The following is a 20339-nucleotide window of genomic DNA, read 5'->3' as shown; positions in this document are numbered from 1 at the left end:
AGTAACACATAGTGATAAAAAGTGAGATGATTATGGAGGCTCAGTTATTGGTAAATCAAATGGGAGAATGAATGGTCGTGATCTTATGTGGCTCCCAGAATGGCATGGCAGAAATGGTGAACAATTTCATCTGACAGACACTCACAGAGAAAGGCCTAATATAGCATAAAAATTTACTTAGAAAATTCCAATAACTGTTTCTCAGCACAGAATCAAAGAATATGTTTCAAGCCCCTTGTTATTCCACCTTCAAAGGCAGTGCAGGTTAAATTTAGACTAAAAACTGCTTGCACAACAACATATAAACAATCATTCTTCTCACATTCTATCAATGAATGCAATGGAACAAAACTTTGTATACAAACACATGTTTGAAATTTTTGGCGATAAATCCTAACATCAAGACAAAACAAACTCTCCATATGAACATATGCTGTATAATGAGTTGGTAGTGAGTATTAGAGTTGCACAAGATTTGGTACTACGTATCTCAACCACAGTATACTACTTGGGAGACAGCTGTTACATCCCAGCACTTCTGAATGTATGTGATCCACTACTATGACAAATAATAAAGAATTCAAGAATGTCTCACACATGGATGGGTAGCCCCCAAATAAGCCATGAAAGCATTCTCTGCGGCATAACGTTGTTGCCCCAGTAGTACTCCACCAGCAAGGTGCTTTTTGCCATTGCTCAAAATTGAGCATTTGAACATTCATTTATCTAGTTACACATACCACAGAATTCATTAGCAAGCAAAATTTTTGCCTGTTAGGAGAAGGTCAGTTTCAATAATGTGAAAGCAATTCAACTTGCAGAGAAGAAGCAAGTTAGGGTATAATGCCCTATCAATATCATTAAATATAGACCCGCTCAGCATATATGGTTAACTGGCAAATAAGCCTGAATTTGTGAATAGCATGTTTACTCTGCTTATCTACACTAGTTCTGCAGTAAGTGAAAAACAAGTTGGAAGCCATCCAGAGAAAATGGAGGATGGGGTCGTTTGATCGGTGCACAGCTGGCCAGAGGAAGAAGAATTGACAACTAGAGTGCTCTGGATTAATAATTCCAATAACATCACATGAGGCCATGAGAAATGGAGGTGTTAATTCAATGAAAAACAGTGAATGGACTTTCAGGCTATATCTTGTGGTATATACAAAAGCATTTTCTCTGAGGACACTTCTGCAGTTGCAATCAGAAAGTAAATTACATTTTGTTATGGTATATCAAAATGGTGTGTCTTGATGGGTACAGTCAGACTATGAATTTAAAGGTACGGGTTTGACCCTTGGCAAGACAAAGATTTTTTTCTATTACTTATCACTTCTTTAACCTCCGGCAACGATTCTGAGAAGAAGACAGCTTTAACTTTTTAAGTCAAAATGAAGATCATATATGTAGCAGCTGTTATAAAAACAAGAGAACCAAAATGTTTTTCCTATGCAGAAATGACAATTATTTATGGATTACTGCACGTTTCATGCCGGTGTTTTTTTTAAATTGTCTCTGGCCTGAGCCAATACTTTTCTACGTAGGTTGGAACTTAAATAGTGGCAACACTGCTGTGGAGACACTATGCAATGGAATCTACTATTGTCGCTGATAGCACATGTTGTTGACATACCTACCTTACCTCTGAGCAAATGGACTTGCCCGTCCCGTGTCACTGGCTTGCGCACAGTCAAGGGAAACACAGTCACTTCTGAGCCAGCAGTCTAACAGAATGGTGTCACTACATTTTTGAAACAGCAACAACGGAGTTGGATCAAGATTGAATGTGCCAGAGGTCGTACAGCATAACAGTGTCATCAAGGTCTTTGAAAGGTGTGTGGGAATTTGGCACTGCCATGCAGAACAGTGGCACATTGGGTAAAAGCCTTCAATGAAGGTCAGCAAACTGTGGCAGACATGCATCAGGCAGGTCATCCTAGCATCTCTGAAGAAGAAGTGCATGCTGTTGCTGTGTTAGTGGACAGTGATCTACCCCATATGATTCGTGAGCTTGCCAACAAAACTGCATTAGCGCATATGACTGTGCTTCGCATCCTGAAGGAATGCCTGGGCATGCGAAATATTGCATCACAATGGGTTCTGCATGATTTGATGGAAATGCAGAAATGGATGTGTTACAACACTGCTCAGATGTATTTGGAGCGCTATGAGCGTGAAGGAGACGCTTTCTTATACCGTATCATAACACTGGATGAGGCATGTGCCACATCGTATCAGCTAAAACTGAAATGCCAATCCAACAAATGGCGTCATTATGGGTCGCTGCGATGCTGGGAAAGTTGAAAGTGCATCAGAGCCCCAGTATGGTGAAAGTTATGGTGATTCTCATGTACGACTGTGATTGTGTTATCCTAACACATTATGTTCCTCCATGATAGACCGTCAATGCACAGTATTACTGTTCATTTTTGGAGCATCACCTGTGACTAGCTTTGTGAAAAAAGCAACGACACTTTATGAGCAACCCACCCATCATTTCACATGACAATGCATGGGCACATACAGTGCAAGATGTGGCTGCTCTGTTCGGTCGATGGGACTGGGAAGTACTGTACCATCCACCTTACTCCCCGGACTTCAGTCCTTGTGACTTTGATTTGATTCCGAAGATGAAGGAACCACTTCATGGCTTTTGCCTCTACATCTACATCTACATGGATACTCTGCAAATCACATTCAAGTGCCTGGCAGAGGGTTCATCGTACCACCTTCACAATTCTCTATTATTCCAATCTCATATAGCGCACGGAAAGAATGAACACATATAACTTCCAGTATGAGCTCTGGTTTCCCTTATTTTATCGTGGTGATCGTTCCTATGTAGGTCGGTGTCAACAAAATATTTTCGCATTTGGAAGAGAAAGATGGTGATTGGAATTTCGTGACAAGATTCCGTCGCAACGAAAAACGCCTTTCTTTTAATGATTTCCAGCCCAAATCCTGTATCATTTCTGTGACACTCTCTCCCATATTTCGTGATAATACAAAATGTGCTGCCTTTCTTTGAACTTTTTCGATGTACTCCGTCAGTTCTATCTGGTAAGGATCTCACACTGCACAGCAGTATTCTAAAAGAGGATGGACAAGCGCAGTGTAGGCAGTCTCCTTAGTAGGTCTGTTACATTTTCTAAGTGTCCTGCCAATAAAACGCAGTCTTTGGTTAGCCTTCCCCACAACGTTTTCTGTGTGTTCCTTCCAATTAAAGTTGTTCGTAATTGTAATACCTAGGTATTTATTTAAATTTACGGCTTTTAGATTACACTGATTTATCGTGTAATCGAAGTTTAACGAATTCCTTTTAGCACTCATGTGGATGACCTCACACTTTTTGTTATTTAGGGACAACTGCTACTTTTCGCACCATTCAGATATCTTTTCTATATCGTTTTGCACTTCGTTTTGATCTTCTGATGACTTCATTAGTCGATAAACGACAGCGTCATCTGCAAACAACTGAAGACGGCTGCTCAGATTGTCTCCAAAATCGTTTATATAGATAAGGAACAGCAGAGGGACTATAACACTACCTTGGGGAACGCCAGAAATCACTTCTGTTTTACTTGATGACTTTCTGTCAATTACTATGAACTGTGACCTCTCTGGCAGGAAATCACAAATCCAGTCACATAACTGAGACAATATTCCATAAGCACGCAATTTCACTACGAGCCAAGCGGCTCAAAGCCTTCCAGAAATCCAGAAATACGGAATCGATCTGAAATCCCTTGTCAATAGCACTCAACACTCCATATGAATAAAGAGCTAGTTGTGTTCCACAGGAATGATGATTTCTAAATCCATGTTGATTGTGTGTCAATAGACCGTTTTCTTCGAGGTAATTCATAATGTTCGAACACAATATATGTTCTAAAATCCTGCTGCATATTGACGTTAATGATATGGGCCTGTAATTTAGTGGATTACTTCTACTACCTTTCTTGAATATCGGTGTGACCTGTGCAACTTCCCAGTCTTTGGGTACGTAACTTTCATCGAGTGAACAGGTGTATATGATTGTTAAGTATGGAGCTAATGCATCAGCATAATCCGAAAGGAACCTAATTGGTATACAGTCTGGACCAGAAGACTAAGTGATTTAAGTTGCTTCACTACTCCGAAGATATTTACTTCTATGTTACTCATGTTGGCAGCTGTTCTTGATTTGAATTCTGGAATATCTACTTCGTCTTCTTTTGTGAAGGCATTTTGGAAGGCTGTGTTTAGTAACTTTGCTTTGGCAGCACTGTCTTTGATAGTATCTCCATTGCCATCGCACAGAGAAGGCACTGATTGTTTCTTGACACTAACATACTTCACATATGACCAGAATCTCTTTGCATTTTCTGCCAGGTTTCGAGACAAAAGTTTCGTTGTGGAAACTGTTATAGGCATCTCGCATTGAAGTCCGCGCTAAACTTCGAGCTTCTGTAACAGATTGCCAATCTTGGGGATTTTGTGTCTGTTTAAATTTGGCATGTTTGTTTCTGCAACAGTGTTCTCACCCGTTTTGTGTACCAAGGAGGATCAGTTCCGTCGTTTGTTAATTTATTTGTTATAAATCTCTCAATTGCTGCCGATACTATTTCTTCGAATTTAAGCCACATCTGGTCTACACTTATATTATTAATTGGAATGAGTGGAGACTGACTCTTAGGAAAGCGTCAAGTGAATTTTTATCTGTTTTTTTGAATAGGTATATTTTTCGCTTATTTTTCGAGGATTTGGGGATTACAATATTCAATCTCGTTACGACAACTCTGTGTTGACTAATCTCTGAATCGGTTTTGATGCTCGTTATTAACTCAGGATTATTTGTTGCGAAGAGGTCAAGTGTGTTTTTACAACCATTTACTATTCGCGTGGGCTCATGAACTAACAGCTCGAAATAATTTTCAGAGAATGCGTTTAGCACAATTTCGGATGATATTTTATGCGTACCTCCAGAATTAAACATGTATTTTCGCCAACATATCGAGGGTAAATTAAAGTCACCACCAACTATTATCATATGAGTTGGGTACGTGTTTGAAATCAAACTCAAGTTTTCTTTGAACCTTTCAGCAACTGTATCATCTGAATTGGGAGGTTGCTAAAAGGATCCAATTATTATTTTATTCTGGTTGCCAACAATGACCTCTGCCCATACTAACTCACAGGAAGTATCTACTTCAATTTTGCGACAAGATAAACTACTTCTGACAGCAACAAACACGCCACCGCCAACCATGTTTAGCCTATCCGTTTGGAACACCATTTAGTTCTTCACAAAAATTTCGGCTGAGCTTATATCCGGCTTAGGCCAGCTTTCAGTGCCTATAACAATTTGAGCACAGTGCTTTCTATTAGTGCTTGGAGCTCTGGTACTTTCCCAACACAGCTATGACAATTTACAACTGTTATACCAATGTTTCCTGTATCTACGTTCTTCCTGTGTTCAGCCTGCACCCTTTGTGACTGAAGCCCTTCTTGTGTTTTCCCGAGACCCTCTAACCTAAAAAACCGCCCAGTCCATGCCACACAGCCCCTGCTACCCATGTGGCCACCTCCTGCTTATAGTGGACACCTGACCTCTTCAGCGGAACCCGAAATCCAACCACCCTTTGGCGCAAGTCGAGGAATCTACAGCCTACACAGTCGCAGAACCGTCTGAGCCTCTGATTCAGACCCTCCACTCAGTTCTGCAACACAGGTCCGCAATCGGTCCTGTCGACTATCTTGCAAATGGTCAGCTCTACTTTCATCTTGCAAGCAAGACTTCTGTTAGCCACTCGAAACCAGAGAGAATCTCTTCTGATCCAAAGTGACACACACCATTGGTACCGACTTGAGCAACCACCTGCAGTTGGCTGCACCCAGTGCTCTTCATGGCATCCGGGAGGACCCTTTCCACATCTGGAATGACTCTACTTGGTACGCACATGGAGTACACACTGGTATTCTGACCCTTCTTGTCAGCCAAGTCCCTAAGGAGCCCATAATATGCCTAACATTGGAGCTCTCAACTACCAATAATCCCACCCTCTGCAATTGCCTGGATCTTGCAGGCTGAGTGGTTTCCTCTGTAACAAGACAGGCGACAGCACCTGGCTCAGCGACAGTGTCAGCCACAGACAGCACCTGGAACCTGTTTGTCAGACAAACCGGGGAGGCCTTACATGCGGCCGCCTGGGAAGTCTTTCTCCGCCTGCTTCGCCCCAGGGCGACCTCCCACTCGACCACAGGCGAAGGGTCAGCCTCAGTGCGAGCAGTAACTGGGTTGGCCACCGGTGTGGACCGATCAGAGGACTCTGGCGTGCTGGACGTCCATTAGATCCCAATGCCCAGCCCACAACAGTGGTGCCCATCCACTGCAGCCTCTGCTTCAGAAGTGTTCCAGAGATTCGACAGGTAGTAGACCGCCCCATTTGCGCCATCAACAGAACAGGCTCTGCTAACAGTATACTACACCTTCCACATCACTGGCAATGGGTTCTACACAAGCTGGTGACTCCTTTGAAGGACAGTAACAGGTGCAAACATGTAACTCTTTTGTATCAGTTGTGAATAAATAGTTGCCACCATTTAAGTTCCAACCCTCGTACATAATCATGGGTTTCATTGTTCTTAATTTATTTTTCTTGCTTTTCACAGGAAAATTAATATTACTCTTACTTTAAATTCAATCAAGATCTTCAAACTTTTCCACGCCCTTCTAGCAGTTTCATCCTAATAGAAAACAAAATCCACTTATATCCTGCTAAAGAGAGAGAGTCAGTTTTTACATAATTCTCTATTGTGAATTTTGTTGTTTTATTCCCATGCATTCAAAAGTAGCAGTAAATTTTAGACAATTTTCTTTTTCTCTGCACTTTTTCTCTGAAACACACACAAACATAATATTTTACATCAAGCTTTTGTATCCAAATCTATCAAAAACTTCTGATGGAAACAGATGGCAGTCAGTTAAATCCATCTATTTGAGCTCCCCATGTTTCCTGACCAACCAGAGGAACTTGGAGACCTGAAATACTGTGAAACCTCCATCTCTGCAATATCTGCACTATGACAACATTGCTAAGAGGTGGAGAACTAGTTTGGATTGGACAGAGGTAGGGGAATGAATCAACAAAGAACTACAGCGCAATTTGAGAAAAGCAATGTTTAGAAACAGTAAAAATTTAAAATCAGGGTAGCCAAAAGGGAATTTGAAATTCAATCCAATTATTTTGGATCTTTATATTTGTTTTTAAAAAAATGTTTCATAAACTCCTAGTTAATCTGATGGTGAGCTGCTCAGCTGTAGCACACTAATTAGCCCGTGCAAGCTTTTGTGGCCACTGTTCACTTCTACAGCCATAGTATATGGAACTCTTCATGCCAGTTGTTCATATATGGTGCAATTTGCCTATATGTGACAAACATACGCTACAGAAGTATGCAACAGATCACAAACAGCACTGTTTCAGAAATCCTGTCACTCTTCGCCTCAAGCAAATACCCAATTTTGTTTACAATATGTATAACTCCTTCCTTTTACCCGAGACAGCAACAAGAGACGTGTAGTTGGCCACTGGCACATCTTATGTATCATACCCTCCTTCATGGCTAATTTAATTTAAAATGGTGGTTAGTCTTAGTTCTAGCAACCAGTGAAGCGGAGTACATTATCCCTCAATACAGAGTTGTATTTCTCGCTGAAATAAACTCCTGTCTTGACTCACATTTGTTACGAATACAGAAACAGTACATATAATTTTTGGTGCAATATTATATGGGGAGAAATCAGAGGGAGTCTGACTGAATATGCAAAATAGCTCCTTTGCAATTATTCAAGAGCAAGCATTTCAGTTTCAGCCTTTTGTGTCATCTCTGTTATAAGAATGAACAGCTTACCTGTCCTGTAGAAGAAGTTACTCCAAATGATTCCATAGTGTTCTTTACAAAGTTGCAGCATGCTACCACTCCAGCTGCCTGGCTTCCAACATAAACATCCTACAATTAAAAACGATGTGCAATATTAACAATAATGACTAAAATTTTTGTTAAAAACATTTGATGCTAAATAAAACAATAACCTCAGTTATTTATTACTAACATGATAACGATACTTACTGATGGAAATATTTTACCATTTTTTAAAATGCGTGGTCCAGTCAAATTAATGCGACCACCTATCAGAAGCATTAATAAACACCTTTTGCAGTGCAGACAGGCAGGAAGAGAGCCAATGATTATCTGGAAGGTACTGACAGGGATTTGGAGGGACTCTAGTGCTGTGGCCAGCTGCACTAGGTTTCAAGGCGAAGGATCCACGGTGCTAACAGTCCGATCGAGGTGATCCCACAGATTCACGACTGAGTTTAAATCTGTGAAGTTTGGTGGCCAGGGGAGTACTGTAAACTTATCCTGGCATTCTGCACATACACTGTGAGCTGTGTGACACATTGCTCTGTCCTTCTGGTTGGTGCCACCATGCCGACGAAAAACCAAGCAGCACGTAGAGGTGGATACGGTCCCCGAGGACAGATGCATATGTGTGATAATCCACTGAGCTTTCCACAATGACGAGAACACCCAGGAAATGCTACAAAAACATTTTACGGACTGTAACACTCCCTCCTCCAGCCTGGACACTACTGATGACTGTTGCAGGGCCGTACATGCCATCTGTCCAATAGAGCATAAAATGTGATTCACCTGAAAAGGCCACCTGCCACCACTCAGTCGATTTCCAGTTGCAGTACTGAAATACGAATTCCAGTCTTCATCACTGATGAAGAGCAATCGACATGGGCACAAGAACTAGGCACCTGTGCTGTGGAGGCCAATATGCAGCAATGTTCGCAGAATCGTCATTGAGGGGACGCTGCTGGTAGCCCCCTCGGTTCATCTCGGTCGTCAGTTACTCGAGAGTTGCATGTCTATTCACCTGTACACATCTTCACAGCCATCATTGACGCCTGTCATCTATGGCCCACGGTGCACCACAGCTGCCTAGGCACTGCTACAGTGTTAGTGTTGCCACCTGCCATCTGACAGTGGTTGTTGCACAGTGACGTTGAACATAGGCAGTTGTTACACTACTATAACTGGACTGTGTAATGTATACCACAACAAAAGCATTACAGTTTGGGAATGCTTCTATCATATTATTAAAAAGACTTTTGGTTGACTGATACCGTGGAAAAAAGAAGGGTAGGGGTAAAATATGTCCATAGCACTCCACACTGTCTGAATAAAGAGCTACATATACATCTACATGGCTACTCTGCAAATCACACTTAAGTGCCGGGCAAAGGGTTTACCGAACCACCTTCACAATAATTTTCTCTTATTCCACTTTCAAAGGTCAGTAATTTATCGTAGATCGCTTGAGCAACGGAAGGTACCTAACGACTGGAAGAAAGCACAGGTCATTCCCATTTTTAAGAAAGGTCGTAAGATAGATTCACACAATTATAGACCTGTATCGTTGACATCAATCTGCTGTGGAATTATGAAACATGTTTTACGCTGAAGAATTATGACATTATTGGAAAATCAACAGCTCCTCTACAAAAATCAAGATGGATTCTGCAAAAAGAGATCCAGTGAAACTCAGCTCGCTCTGTCCCTCCATGAGATCCACAGCGCAGTAGACAACAGCGCTCAGGCTGATGCCGTGTTCCTTGATTTGGGTAAGGCATTTGACATCATCTCACATTGCTATATAATGAAAAAAATATGAGCTTAGGGAGTATCAGAGCAGACCTGCGATTGGATTCAAGACTTTCTTGCAAATAGAACTCATCATGTCGCTCTTAAAGGAACTAAATTGACAGATGTAAAGGTAATATATGGAGTACCACAGTGAAGTGCGATAGGACCATTGCTGTTCACAATATATATAAATGATCAAACAGAAAGCGTCAGATGCTCTTTAAGGCTATTTGCTGATGATGCAGTTGTTTATACGAAAGTAGCAACACCAGAAGATAGTAAGAATTTTAAGTGGAATGACCATATAAAACAGATAGTGGGAAAAGCAGACACAAGACTCAGATTCTACAGAAGAATCTTAGGGAAATGTAACTCATCCACAAAAGAAGTGGTTTATAAGGTGCTTGTTCGTCCAATTTTTGAGTACTGTTCATCTATCTGGGATCCCTATCAGATAGTACTGATAGAGGAGATAGAGAAGATCCAACAAAGAGCGGCACGTTTCATCACGGGATCGTTTAGCTGGCAAGAGAGCATAACAGAGATGCTAAACAAATTCCACTGGCAGATGTTACAAGAGAGACGTTGTCCACCACGGAGAGATTTACTACTGAAATTTTGGGACAGCACATTTCAGGAGGAGTCAGACAACATATTACTTCCCCCCACATACATCTCGCATATTGACCACAAGGAAAAAATTCGAGAAATTAGAGTGAATACAGAGGCTTACCAACAATCATTCTTCCAACGCACTATTTGTGAGTGGAACACGGTTGGAGGGATCAGATAGTGGTACCTAAAGTACCCTCCACCACACACCACTAGGTGGCTTGCAGAGTATGATGTAGGTGTAGATGTAGATATTGTGAGAGAGTAGAATGGGGTGCCTCGCGGAACTCATGGACTTCGAACGTGGTCAGGTGATTGGGTGTCACTTGTGTCATACCTCTATACGTCAGATGTCCACACTTCTAAACATCCCTAGGTCCACTGCTTTCGATGTGATAGTGAAATGGAAATGTGAAGGGACACATACAGCACAAAAGTGTACAGGCCGATCTCATCTGTTGACTGACAGGCAGGTTGCAATGTGTAATAGGCAGACATCTATCTAGACCATCACACAGGAATTCCAAACTGCATCAGGATCCACTGCAAGTACTATGACAGTTAGGCGGGAAGTGAGAAAACTTGGATTTCATGGTCAATTGGCTGCTCACAAGGCACACATCACGCCGATATATGCCAAATGACACATTGCTTGGTGTACGGAGTGTAAACATTGGATGATTGAATAGTGCAAAAACATTGTGTGGAGTAACGAATCACAGTACACAGTGTGGCGATCCGATGGCAGGGTGTGGGTATGGCGGATGCCCGGTGAACGTCATCTGCCAATGTGTTAGCGCCAACAGAAAATTCAGAGGCGGTGGTGTTATGGCGTGGTCATGTTTTTCATGGAGGGGACTTGCACCCCTTGTTGTTTGCATGGAACTATCGCAGCACAGGCCTACATTGATGTTTTAAGCACCTTCTTGCTTCCCAGTGTTGAAGAGCAATTTGGGGATGGCAATGGCATCTTTCAACATGATTGAGCACCTGTTTTAATGCACGGCCTGTGGTGGAGTGATTACATGACATTAACATCCCTGTAATGGACTGGCCTGCACAGAGTCCTGACCTGAATCCTATAGAACATCTTTGAGATGCTTTGGAACACCGACTTTGTGCCAGGCCTCACCAACCGACATCGATACCTCTCCTCAGTGCAGCACTTCATGGAGAATGGTCTGCCATTCCCCAAGAAACCTTTCAGCACCTGATTGAATGTATGCCTGCAAGAGCGGAAGCTGTCATGAAGGCTAAGGGTGGGCCAACAACGTATTGAATTCCAGCATTACTGATGGAGGGTGCCACGAACTTTTAAGTCATTTTCAGCCAGGTTCCGGATACTTTTGATCCCATAGTGTATATCTGTCCATGTGAGCTCTAATTTCCCTTATTTTACACACACACACACACACACACACACACACACACACACACACACACACACTTATAGATCAATTCACACAAAAGTTTTGGGTTGTTTTTAGCAACTGAACAGTTCAGCCTACTTGCAGTCCAATTACTACCATAGGCCAAAGGAATTGACAAAGCCTGTAAATAAGAGAAACCAACACAGTGTATAGAATCTAGAAAGCTAAAAAAAAAAAAAAAAATTATGCTATATGTGGTGCGCGTAGATCATCTATTCTGAGCAGCAGTGGTGAATTGGTGGTCTCATGTTTGTTCCCAACTGTGTCCACGGTATCAGCTCATGTGGCCACTGACATAGTGTGAGGTCTGAGAAACTCATAAGCACAATGCGACATGGATGCTGTATGATGACTTCGGGTCAAACGTCATCTGTTTAGCCAGTGTAGATACAAGATCCCCCTCACCTTTAACTGGGCAGGGAATGGTAACCTAGTGGGTAGAGCACTTGACTCCAACCCTGGGGTTGGAGATTTAACAAAGGTAGGGGAGGGGATATTTCCACATTCCAGACCCTAAACAACGGCCTTAGATCTTCTCAGCCTGCTGTCAAAATAAGTTCTGGGGATATTTTCTGGATGGGGTGAGGGACTTGCCACCCCTCCCCTCCCAGTGCTGCAGTAGACAGAATGGCTCCACTCTACCAGCAATCAAGCACAGTCTGATAATGGGCTTGCACTGCAAACTTCTTAACCAATCCCTCCAAGTGGTAGCCATCCAGCCTGTGTGGGATTGGCATCAATCGAAAGAGGCAGTTATAAGTATTCTTGATGAGACCTGTGTCTCTGCTGTCGTGACAAGGCAATGCAACCACTATCAAGAAGTCAGAGATGTTGGACTGTGTTACATCATAGCTGCAAAAGGAGCTGGGGTCAAGACCTTCCTCACTGGACAATACAGCAAGGTTTCCACCAGATCCAAAAATCCATCTGGTGCTTCAGCTGTGTTTATAGTGGATGGTGATTGTACTGAAACATTGCCAATCTGATGGTGCTCATGCCAATGCTGTAGAGGGAGTCAGCATAAACATCAAATTTGCTGCTAGGGAGTGGTGTTACGAGAAACTCGTGACTCAAGTACAAGAGCTCATAAGCAAGGCAGCTTGAACACACTTTTTGCAGAGGGAAATCAGTGAAGTTTAATAAATGGATGACCTGCAATGAAAACTGCATGTATGACAAAACATATTTAATGAATACATTATTTCACCACCATAATATTTTGACCTTCACATTTTCTTACCCTCTTGTTTAGAAACATTGTAGTATTTTAAAATGGCCTTACTTTTCATTCAGTGAGCCTGTGCGCAGAAGTAAAGTTTTTGTCTGCTATAATCACAATCATTTATGAAGTCATTCTAGGACTGTCCAGTGAAAGAAATAATAGTCTTTAAGAAACATAACTGTATACAGAACGAGATTTTCACTCTGCAGTGGAGTGTGTGCTGATATGAAACGTTCTGGCAGATTAAAACTGTGTGCCGGACCGAGATTTGGACTCGGACTCAGGACCTTTGCCTTTTGCAGGCAAGTGCTCTACCATCTGAGCTACCCAAGCACGACTCATGCCCTGTCCTCACAGCTTTACTCCTGCCAGTACCTTATCTCCTACCTTCCAAACTTTGCAGAAGCTCTCCTGCGAACCTTGAAGAACTAGCATTCCTGGAAGAAAGGATATTGTGGAGACATGGCTTAGTCACATCATATCTGTGAACACTCTGCTGCAGAGTGAAAATCTCTCTCCCAGGCAACTCTTCATTAAGGAACACGCATCTATATCTACATCTACACTTATACTCCGCAAGCCACCAACGGTGTGTGGTGGAGGGCACTTTATGTGCCACTGTCATTACCTCCCTTTCCTGTTCCAGTCGCGTATGGTTGGGAAGAACGACTGCCGGAAAGCCTCCGTGCGCACTCGAATCTCTCTAATTTTACATTCGTGATCTCCTTGGGAGGTATAAGTAGGGGGAAGCAATATATTCGATACTTCATCCAGAAACGCACCCTCTCAAAACCTGGACAGCAAGCTACACTGAGATGCAGAGCGTCTCTCTTGCAGAGTCTACCACTTGAGTTTGCTAAACATCTCTGTAACGCTGTCATGCTTACCAAATAACCCTGTGATGAAACGCGCCGCTCTTCTTTGGATCTTCTCTATCTCCTCTGTCAACCCGACCTGGTACGGATCCCAATGTGTGCCCTTAATGTTATGATTATGCAGTGCACAGGACATAGCAGACATCTGCGATACTACAGAGCTTTCTTTATGTTTGACCCTCGAGATATAAAACTGTGACTTTTACTAAATTCCAGAACAGTTATACCTAGTTATGACATTTTGTCATAAAATTCTATAGGAACTCTTGTTTTTGTAAAGTCTGGATACTTTATTCTGAGGAGTAAATTGCTCCTTAATGCTCACCTGTCCTCAGAATCTATAATAATATTGGATGTGAAAGTAAGATAATGTATCTTACAACAATGGCCAGTCTAGAGATCACTTGCCACACTCATTCCGGTCAATGGCTTCGTTTACTTTAGGCATGATCTCACATCTCACTGCATTAGATATATCTTGAATACGTTCTTGGAGAATGCAAAAACTCTTGTACAACCACATGTCAATTTGGCACCAACGCCAGTCAGTGCTTAGGGACGTCTAATGAACCCTTCACCACTGACAGTGTTGAATGGTTGTAGATACGATGCAGACTTTAGCAGACACTTGTCCCTGATCTATTGAATGCTTGATATTTTTGCACTTCTCCCTTATAATGCTCACAGTGCTTCCCTTGTAACCAAGAGGACCCCCAGTTTCCCTTTCAGCCCGTACCTGGAATTAAATATACCGTTAATAAACATTTTTCTCCTTCAGGTTACCCTCCATCCAGAAGGCTGTTGCACGCAGCGACTGTCATATTGACTTGTAAATAATAGATTTCAGCTATCAGTCGTCCTTTTGAAATTTTATTGGCAGATCTAGATTTCAGCTAAAAACTAGCCATTCTCAATGCACTATAATTTTTGATAAATGCATGTAATGCCTGTTGGTCGCACTTCATCCACAGTTCATTTAATTGGTAGTGCATTGAGAATGGCTACTTTCTAGCTGATATCTAAATCTGCCAATAAAATTTCAAAAGGACGACTGATAGCTGAAATCTATTATTTACAAAACATTTTTCTGTCAAAGATCTGATCTCTTTCTCTTACCTCTTTAAATGGGGGACCACTGTTCCTCACATCTGCAAATATTACATCTCTATTACTTTGCACGTGTTCCCCTTGTGGTGCTAAACAGCAACTATCAAGACCAAATGGAAAGATTGGACCTTTAGTATCAATTTGCCAACTGAACATAGAAGGCATAAGCAGAGAAAAGAGTGAATGTTTATCCAGAACACTGAAAGATCATCAAATTCATATCATCTTATTCTAAGAAACCCATGCAGAACTTCACAGCAGAGGAAAGATACCAGGCTTTAAGCTTGTTACTACTAAAGGTCATCCGAAACATGGCCCAACTTATGCAGCAAGCAATATAAGTTACTATGAGGTCTTGCCATCATGTTCAGATGATAACAGTTTCACAGCCACAGTTAAAGTGAGGAACTTGACAATAGTCAACCTGCAAAAACCACCAGGATGCAACTGGCCCCCTCCACTTGTGCCCTCTCTACAACAAAAAATTATCATCGCTGGAGACTTCAAAAGCCACAACATATATTGAGGATATCAAGAATGTGACAAAAATGGACAAAAAACTTGTCGACTGCATGGAAACAGAAAACCTCAAATTTGGATATGATGCGAAAGGCAAGGCAACCTTCTTTTCTGCCTAATGGATTAAGGGCTGCACACTTGACCTGTCCTTTATCACAGAGTCTCCAAATACGTCCAATGAGGTGTGCCACTAAGTCATAACAAGATTCCCTTCTTGTCAGCGTCGTACAATATTTCTCCAGAGAGGACTGTTCATACCCATCATCTACTACTATCCAAAGCCAAGATGGAACATTAAAAAAGCCAACTGGTCTGTATTTTCCACACAAACAGATAAGATGGATAAAACCAACCTTCAACAACTACAATAGATTCATTGGTGTATTGAGAAGTGGAGCAAAATAATGCATACCAAGAGGATGTCGCAGATAATACATTCCTGGCTGGAATGAAGACAGTGCTGATCCTGCTACTGCCTCCGACCTTCTACATTCACTAAATCAGAGCAGACAAAAAAGATTGAAAGAAACTGTAGCTTCCTTGGATCATATTCAGTCCAGCAGGAAGGCCTGGTTCTTAATCAGCAAGCTGAATACAGCAAACACCATCACCCGACAAAAATCTAACACAAATTTAGATGATATGATCTCCACCTCTAAGTCAACAAGAGATAAAAAAACATCAAAAGAGAAATTAGACACCTCTCAACAGTAAAGATACAGTCGGCTCCACAAACATCTGAGTTTTTCCACTCCATTCCAATTGGAAGAGACCATCATAGGAGCTATAAAGAACATGAAGACTAGGAAGGCATCAGGCGTTGAGGGTATTTATGCTGAATTTCTGTTGTACTGTGGTCCTGGTATTCTCAAATGGCTGGACACCTTTTTGCAAATATCTCAAGTCAGGTCACCTTCCACCTCTCTTCAAGAAACCTAGGATCACTGCTGTACTAAAACCAAATGAAGATCCGTTTCAAGTTGAAAACTGCCCCATTGCTCTCCTTAGTGTCATGTTAAAGCTCCTGGAGATGCTAATTCATAACAGAATCCGGTCAGCCATCACAAACATGACCCAATAGGGAAAGCTGAGTTTAGACCAGAAGAGGATGTGAGGAATAGGTGCCAGCAATAGCAACTCATATCAAAAATGGCATTGAGAAGCAGAAGATAAACAGGAGGGTCCTCTTGGATCTAAATGCAGCCTGCGATACTGCCTGGCACGACAAACTCCTGCTCAAATTCATCAGCATCATTCTGCATCACAAACTAACCATTCTAATTAGTAACATAATCAACAATAGATACTTGGAGGTGTTCTGAGAACTCTGAGAGCAGAGTTCACAAAATAATATATTGTATCCCACAGGGTTCTGTTTTGGCCCAATTCCTTTTAAATTTGTATACATACGATCTTCCAGAAAGAAAGACCAGGAAATTTATTTATGCTGATGATATTGCTTTGATCGCTCAGGATCAAAGCTTCAGGGAAGCCAAAGCAACACTAACATAAAACCTGAAGACATAGGATGAATACTTCAAACATAACTCTCATTGCAATACTCCAAAATACCTAGGTGTGCCCATAGGCAGGTCTTTGACATACAAAAGCCATCTCTGGAATGTGGCAGCAAAACCAAAACTTGGAACGATCTACTCCAGAAGTTAACAGAAACTGCCTGAGGTGACACTACAACAGTCCTCAGATCAGCTCTAGTTCTTTAATATTCATTCATGGAATACTGCAGTTCCCCCTGACTAACCAGTGGTCACAGTAAAATAATTGACACACAGTTCAGTTAACCAATGCACCTCCTCATTGCAGGGTGTATTTTTCCCACAAACATACAATGGCTATTGGTACATAGTGATACTTCAGCACCACCCATAAGAAGATCACAGCAATTGCTGAATCCAGAATTAGCAATCCATTCAGAAATTTCATCATCACAACCCCAGCAACTGAGCTCTAGAAAACCATAGCAGCACACAGCAATCATGTTGTAGGACATTAACTTCAACAGGCAAGAAGCCTTCAACAATAGCAAGAACAATCTTCCATGAAGCACTGTCAATTAATCAATGCTCCCTGGGACCGACGAGCAAGTTTTCACCCAACCCAACAACACTGGTGCATACTGAATTGGATCAGAACTCCATTGCTGTACCAATGGGGGTGGAAGTTCTACCATGAACGTGACTCCGGTGACAAGGAGCAAATAGTACCTCACATAATATTTGAATGTTTCCTCAGAACATTCAAAGGGACACTGGAAGACCTTCACAATTTGTCTGCAGAAGCTTCTCACGGGATTTTCAACTCTTACTTAGAGCTGTGAACCCATTACGAACTTGAGATAGTGAGTATCAGTATAGAAATGTATAACAACAAAAATAAGCAATTTTTGAAAATATACTGTAATTCCTTCTCATCCCATCTGTTAAGTCTCTCCTGACTTGGTGTTCTGGGCAACTTTTCTGAACCCTCACCATTTCTTAAATCTCACCAGTACTTTTCCTTGAACCCTTTTTCTTCCCCTACAACCCTTCTGCCAGAAGAAGGAGCCACTGGCTCTAAAAGCTTGCAGATTTCAGTGCCTTAATATGTGTGTTCTACTGCTGCCACTTGGTGTACAGAAATGTATGTATTTGTTGTAAATGATTGCCTATATTTCTCTGTCACCATACAATAAATAAATATATAACCTCTTTAAAGTAATGAAGCAAATATTTAGAAATTACAGAGCAAGGAAAGAAATCAAAGAGCAAAATATTATGATTATTTCCACAATGGCCCTAGTTGGACCCTAGTGGAGAGCTCCTTTGGTACATAAGAAATATTATTGAAATTTTTTGATGGCATCAGTGGAATATTTTTTCTAAATCCTTTCTGAATATGTATCTTGTGTTTCAGTTTCCATTTCAGCATTTTTTTAAACTGTGACATCTGGTGATATCTCCAACCATTTGTCCATTACTGAGCTTTTTAGCTTGATGTGGAACCAAGATAACTTGACTTAAATAAGATCTTGAGCAAAAGAAAAGCCTTAAGGTTTTGCTGTTTAGCCCACCAATGCTAATAAAATGTGAGAGAGGTATGAAAATAAACAGTGGCATTCTTACTTCATATGGATGTAAGAATAAACAAGGAAAACTTTGGGAAAATCCAATAAAATTGTCTTGGGCACCTCAATCATCTAGCATGAAATGACACAAATTCTTAATAGAATAAAACAACCAAGTACCTTGAAATTATCCCAGCTGGCACTACCTTGGGCTACTCCAGGTCAGTCCAGTAGAACGAATGCCCTGCCTGCTAATGTTTGCAGAATGTCCTTCTCCATCATCACAGCACTGTAACAAACAGCACTCGATACACGAGTCTTACGAGCATTACGAACACAATGGGAATTCACAGGCTCACTATGTCAAACGGTTATCACCGGTTCTTGCCCCACTGTAACTTGAGATTGTGATAATGCGGCACAGTGCTAATGAGTGTATGGGAGAAGCTGTGATTACAGGAACAGTAAAGGGAAGTTGCTGGAGGATGACAACTGCAGTTGATTCTGGTGGCAAGCCATGTGACTGCCCACTGACTCAACTGAAAAAAGAAAAACAGTTGTCATCTCAGATTCCTGCAGCAAATGGTGGCAGGTATCTAACACAGCAAATATTAGTATATGGAGGCCCAGATAAGGGAGCCCATTTGAACTATGGACACTGCCACAACACACGTGCATATGGTATTGGCCTGAGGACGTTCAGTAATGTTTCGCGGCCTGTTGCTGAAGTATTTCCACAAGGTAATGACCATGTATGGTTATGGACCTGTAAGTACTTTGTAACATGTGAGGGTATCATCTTTGGAGGCTGTTAATAGTATATTCTTCATTTGAGTTTTAAAAATGTACACTGTTTTCCCATGTGAAGCTGGGTGGAACAGCAGCAGACATGAACTGTGGTCAGTTGCCTGTTACGATGATGTATGATGTTCCGTCAATGACGAACTCTGTTAGGGCTTTGGGCAAAGAGAAAAAGGTTGTGGAGGGTCTGCCTGAGTGTGTGCTCAAGCCTGATGTGCTCAGTGAGGTGCCTAGTACATCACCTGCGACTGTTTTGTGGCTGGTGATGAACGGTGGTTAATATTTTTTCTTATTTTAGTTGCATGGTCACACTTGAACTTCTGCAGCCTTAATTTCTTTGAAAAACTAATTCTGAGGTGCCTGATGTATGTCAGGTGCATTGGATCCGATAGTTACAGGGCCTTTTGCACAGATTTCATGAACTGGTAATCCACTCCTTAATAAATGTCATGAATGTGAAAACTGGTGCTAGATTTGATGGCAAAGTAGACTCTGCACTATCTGAAATTTTTACTGTTACATATAAATATGTAATGGATACTGTTTTCTCACTTTTAAAGCTGCTGTTGTTGCACAACCATCTGTTCTTTTTGTTGTTACTGTTACTGCAGTTGCTCTTGCGATATGTTTAAAAATGGGTTCACCACTCTTACCACTTCAGTGAAAACGTAAATTTTTATCTTTCATTTCTCACCATTTACTGATACTAGTAGCCAGACCTCAATGGGACGATCACTTGTATACCTGTCTACTCATGGTTATTGTTATCAACTGATCATTATAGCCTAATCACAGTTCAAGTATAAAAAAAAAAATAAATAAATAAATAAATAAATAAATAAATAAATAAATAAAATAAATAAATAAAATAAATAAATAAATAAATAAATAAATAAAATCTGAAGTCCATCAACAAGATAATCACACAAACTACAAAGAATATACCAATCACAAACAAACCTAAGCTAAGTAATGGTTCACTAAGCCTAAAGTTATGTATGGTGAGTACA

General features: G+C 41.3%; 1 protein-coding gene across 2 annotated transcripts in view; it reads right to left on the bottom strand.

Moving 5' to 3' along the window:
* Window positions 1-20339, bottom strand: part of LOC124721651 (cysteine--tRNA ligase, mitochondrial) — a 99312-nt gene that overhangs the window by 6339 nt on the left and 72634 nt on the right. For both annotated transcript variants that reach the window (XM_047246717.1, XM_047246718.1), the window contains one exon: window positions 7894-7992. In XM_047246717.1, coding sequence (XP_047102673.1) covers window positions 7894-7992 — 99 coding nt within the window. The remainder of the gene's footprint in view (window positions 1-7893; window positions 7993-20339) is intronic.

The sequence above is a fragment of the Schistocerca piceifrons genome, chromosome X (assembly GCF_021461385.2).
Source record: "Schistocerca piceifrons isolate TAMUIC-IGC-003096 chromosome X, iqSchPice1.1, whole genome shotgun sequence".
Lineage (NCBI taxonomy): Eukaryota > Metazoa > Arthropoda > Insecta > Orthoptera > Acrididae > Schistocerca > Schistocerca piceifrons.
This window is presented reverse-complemented; position numbering and strand designations above follow the sequence as displayed.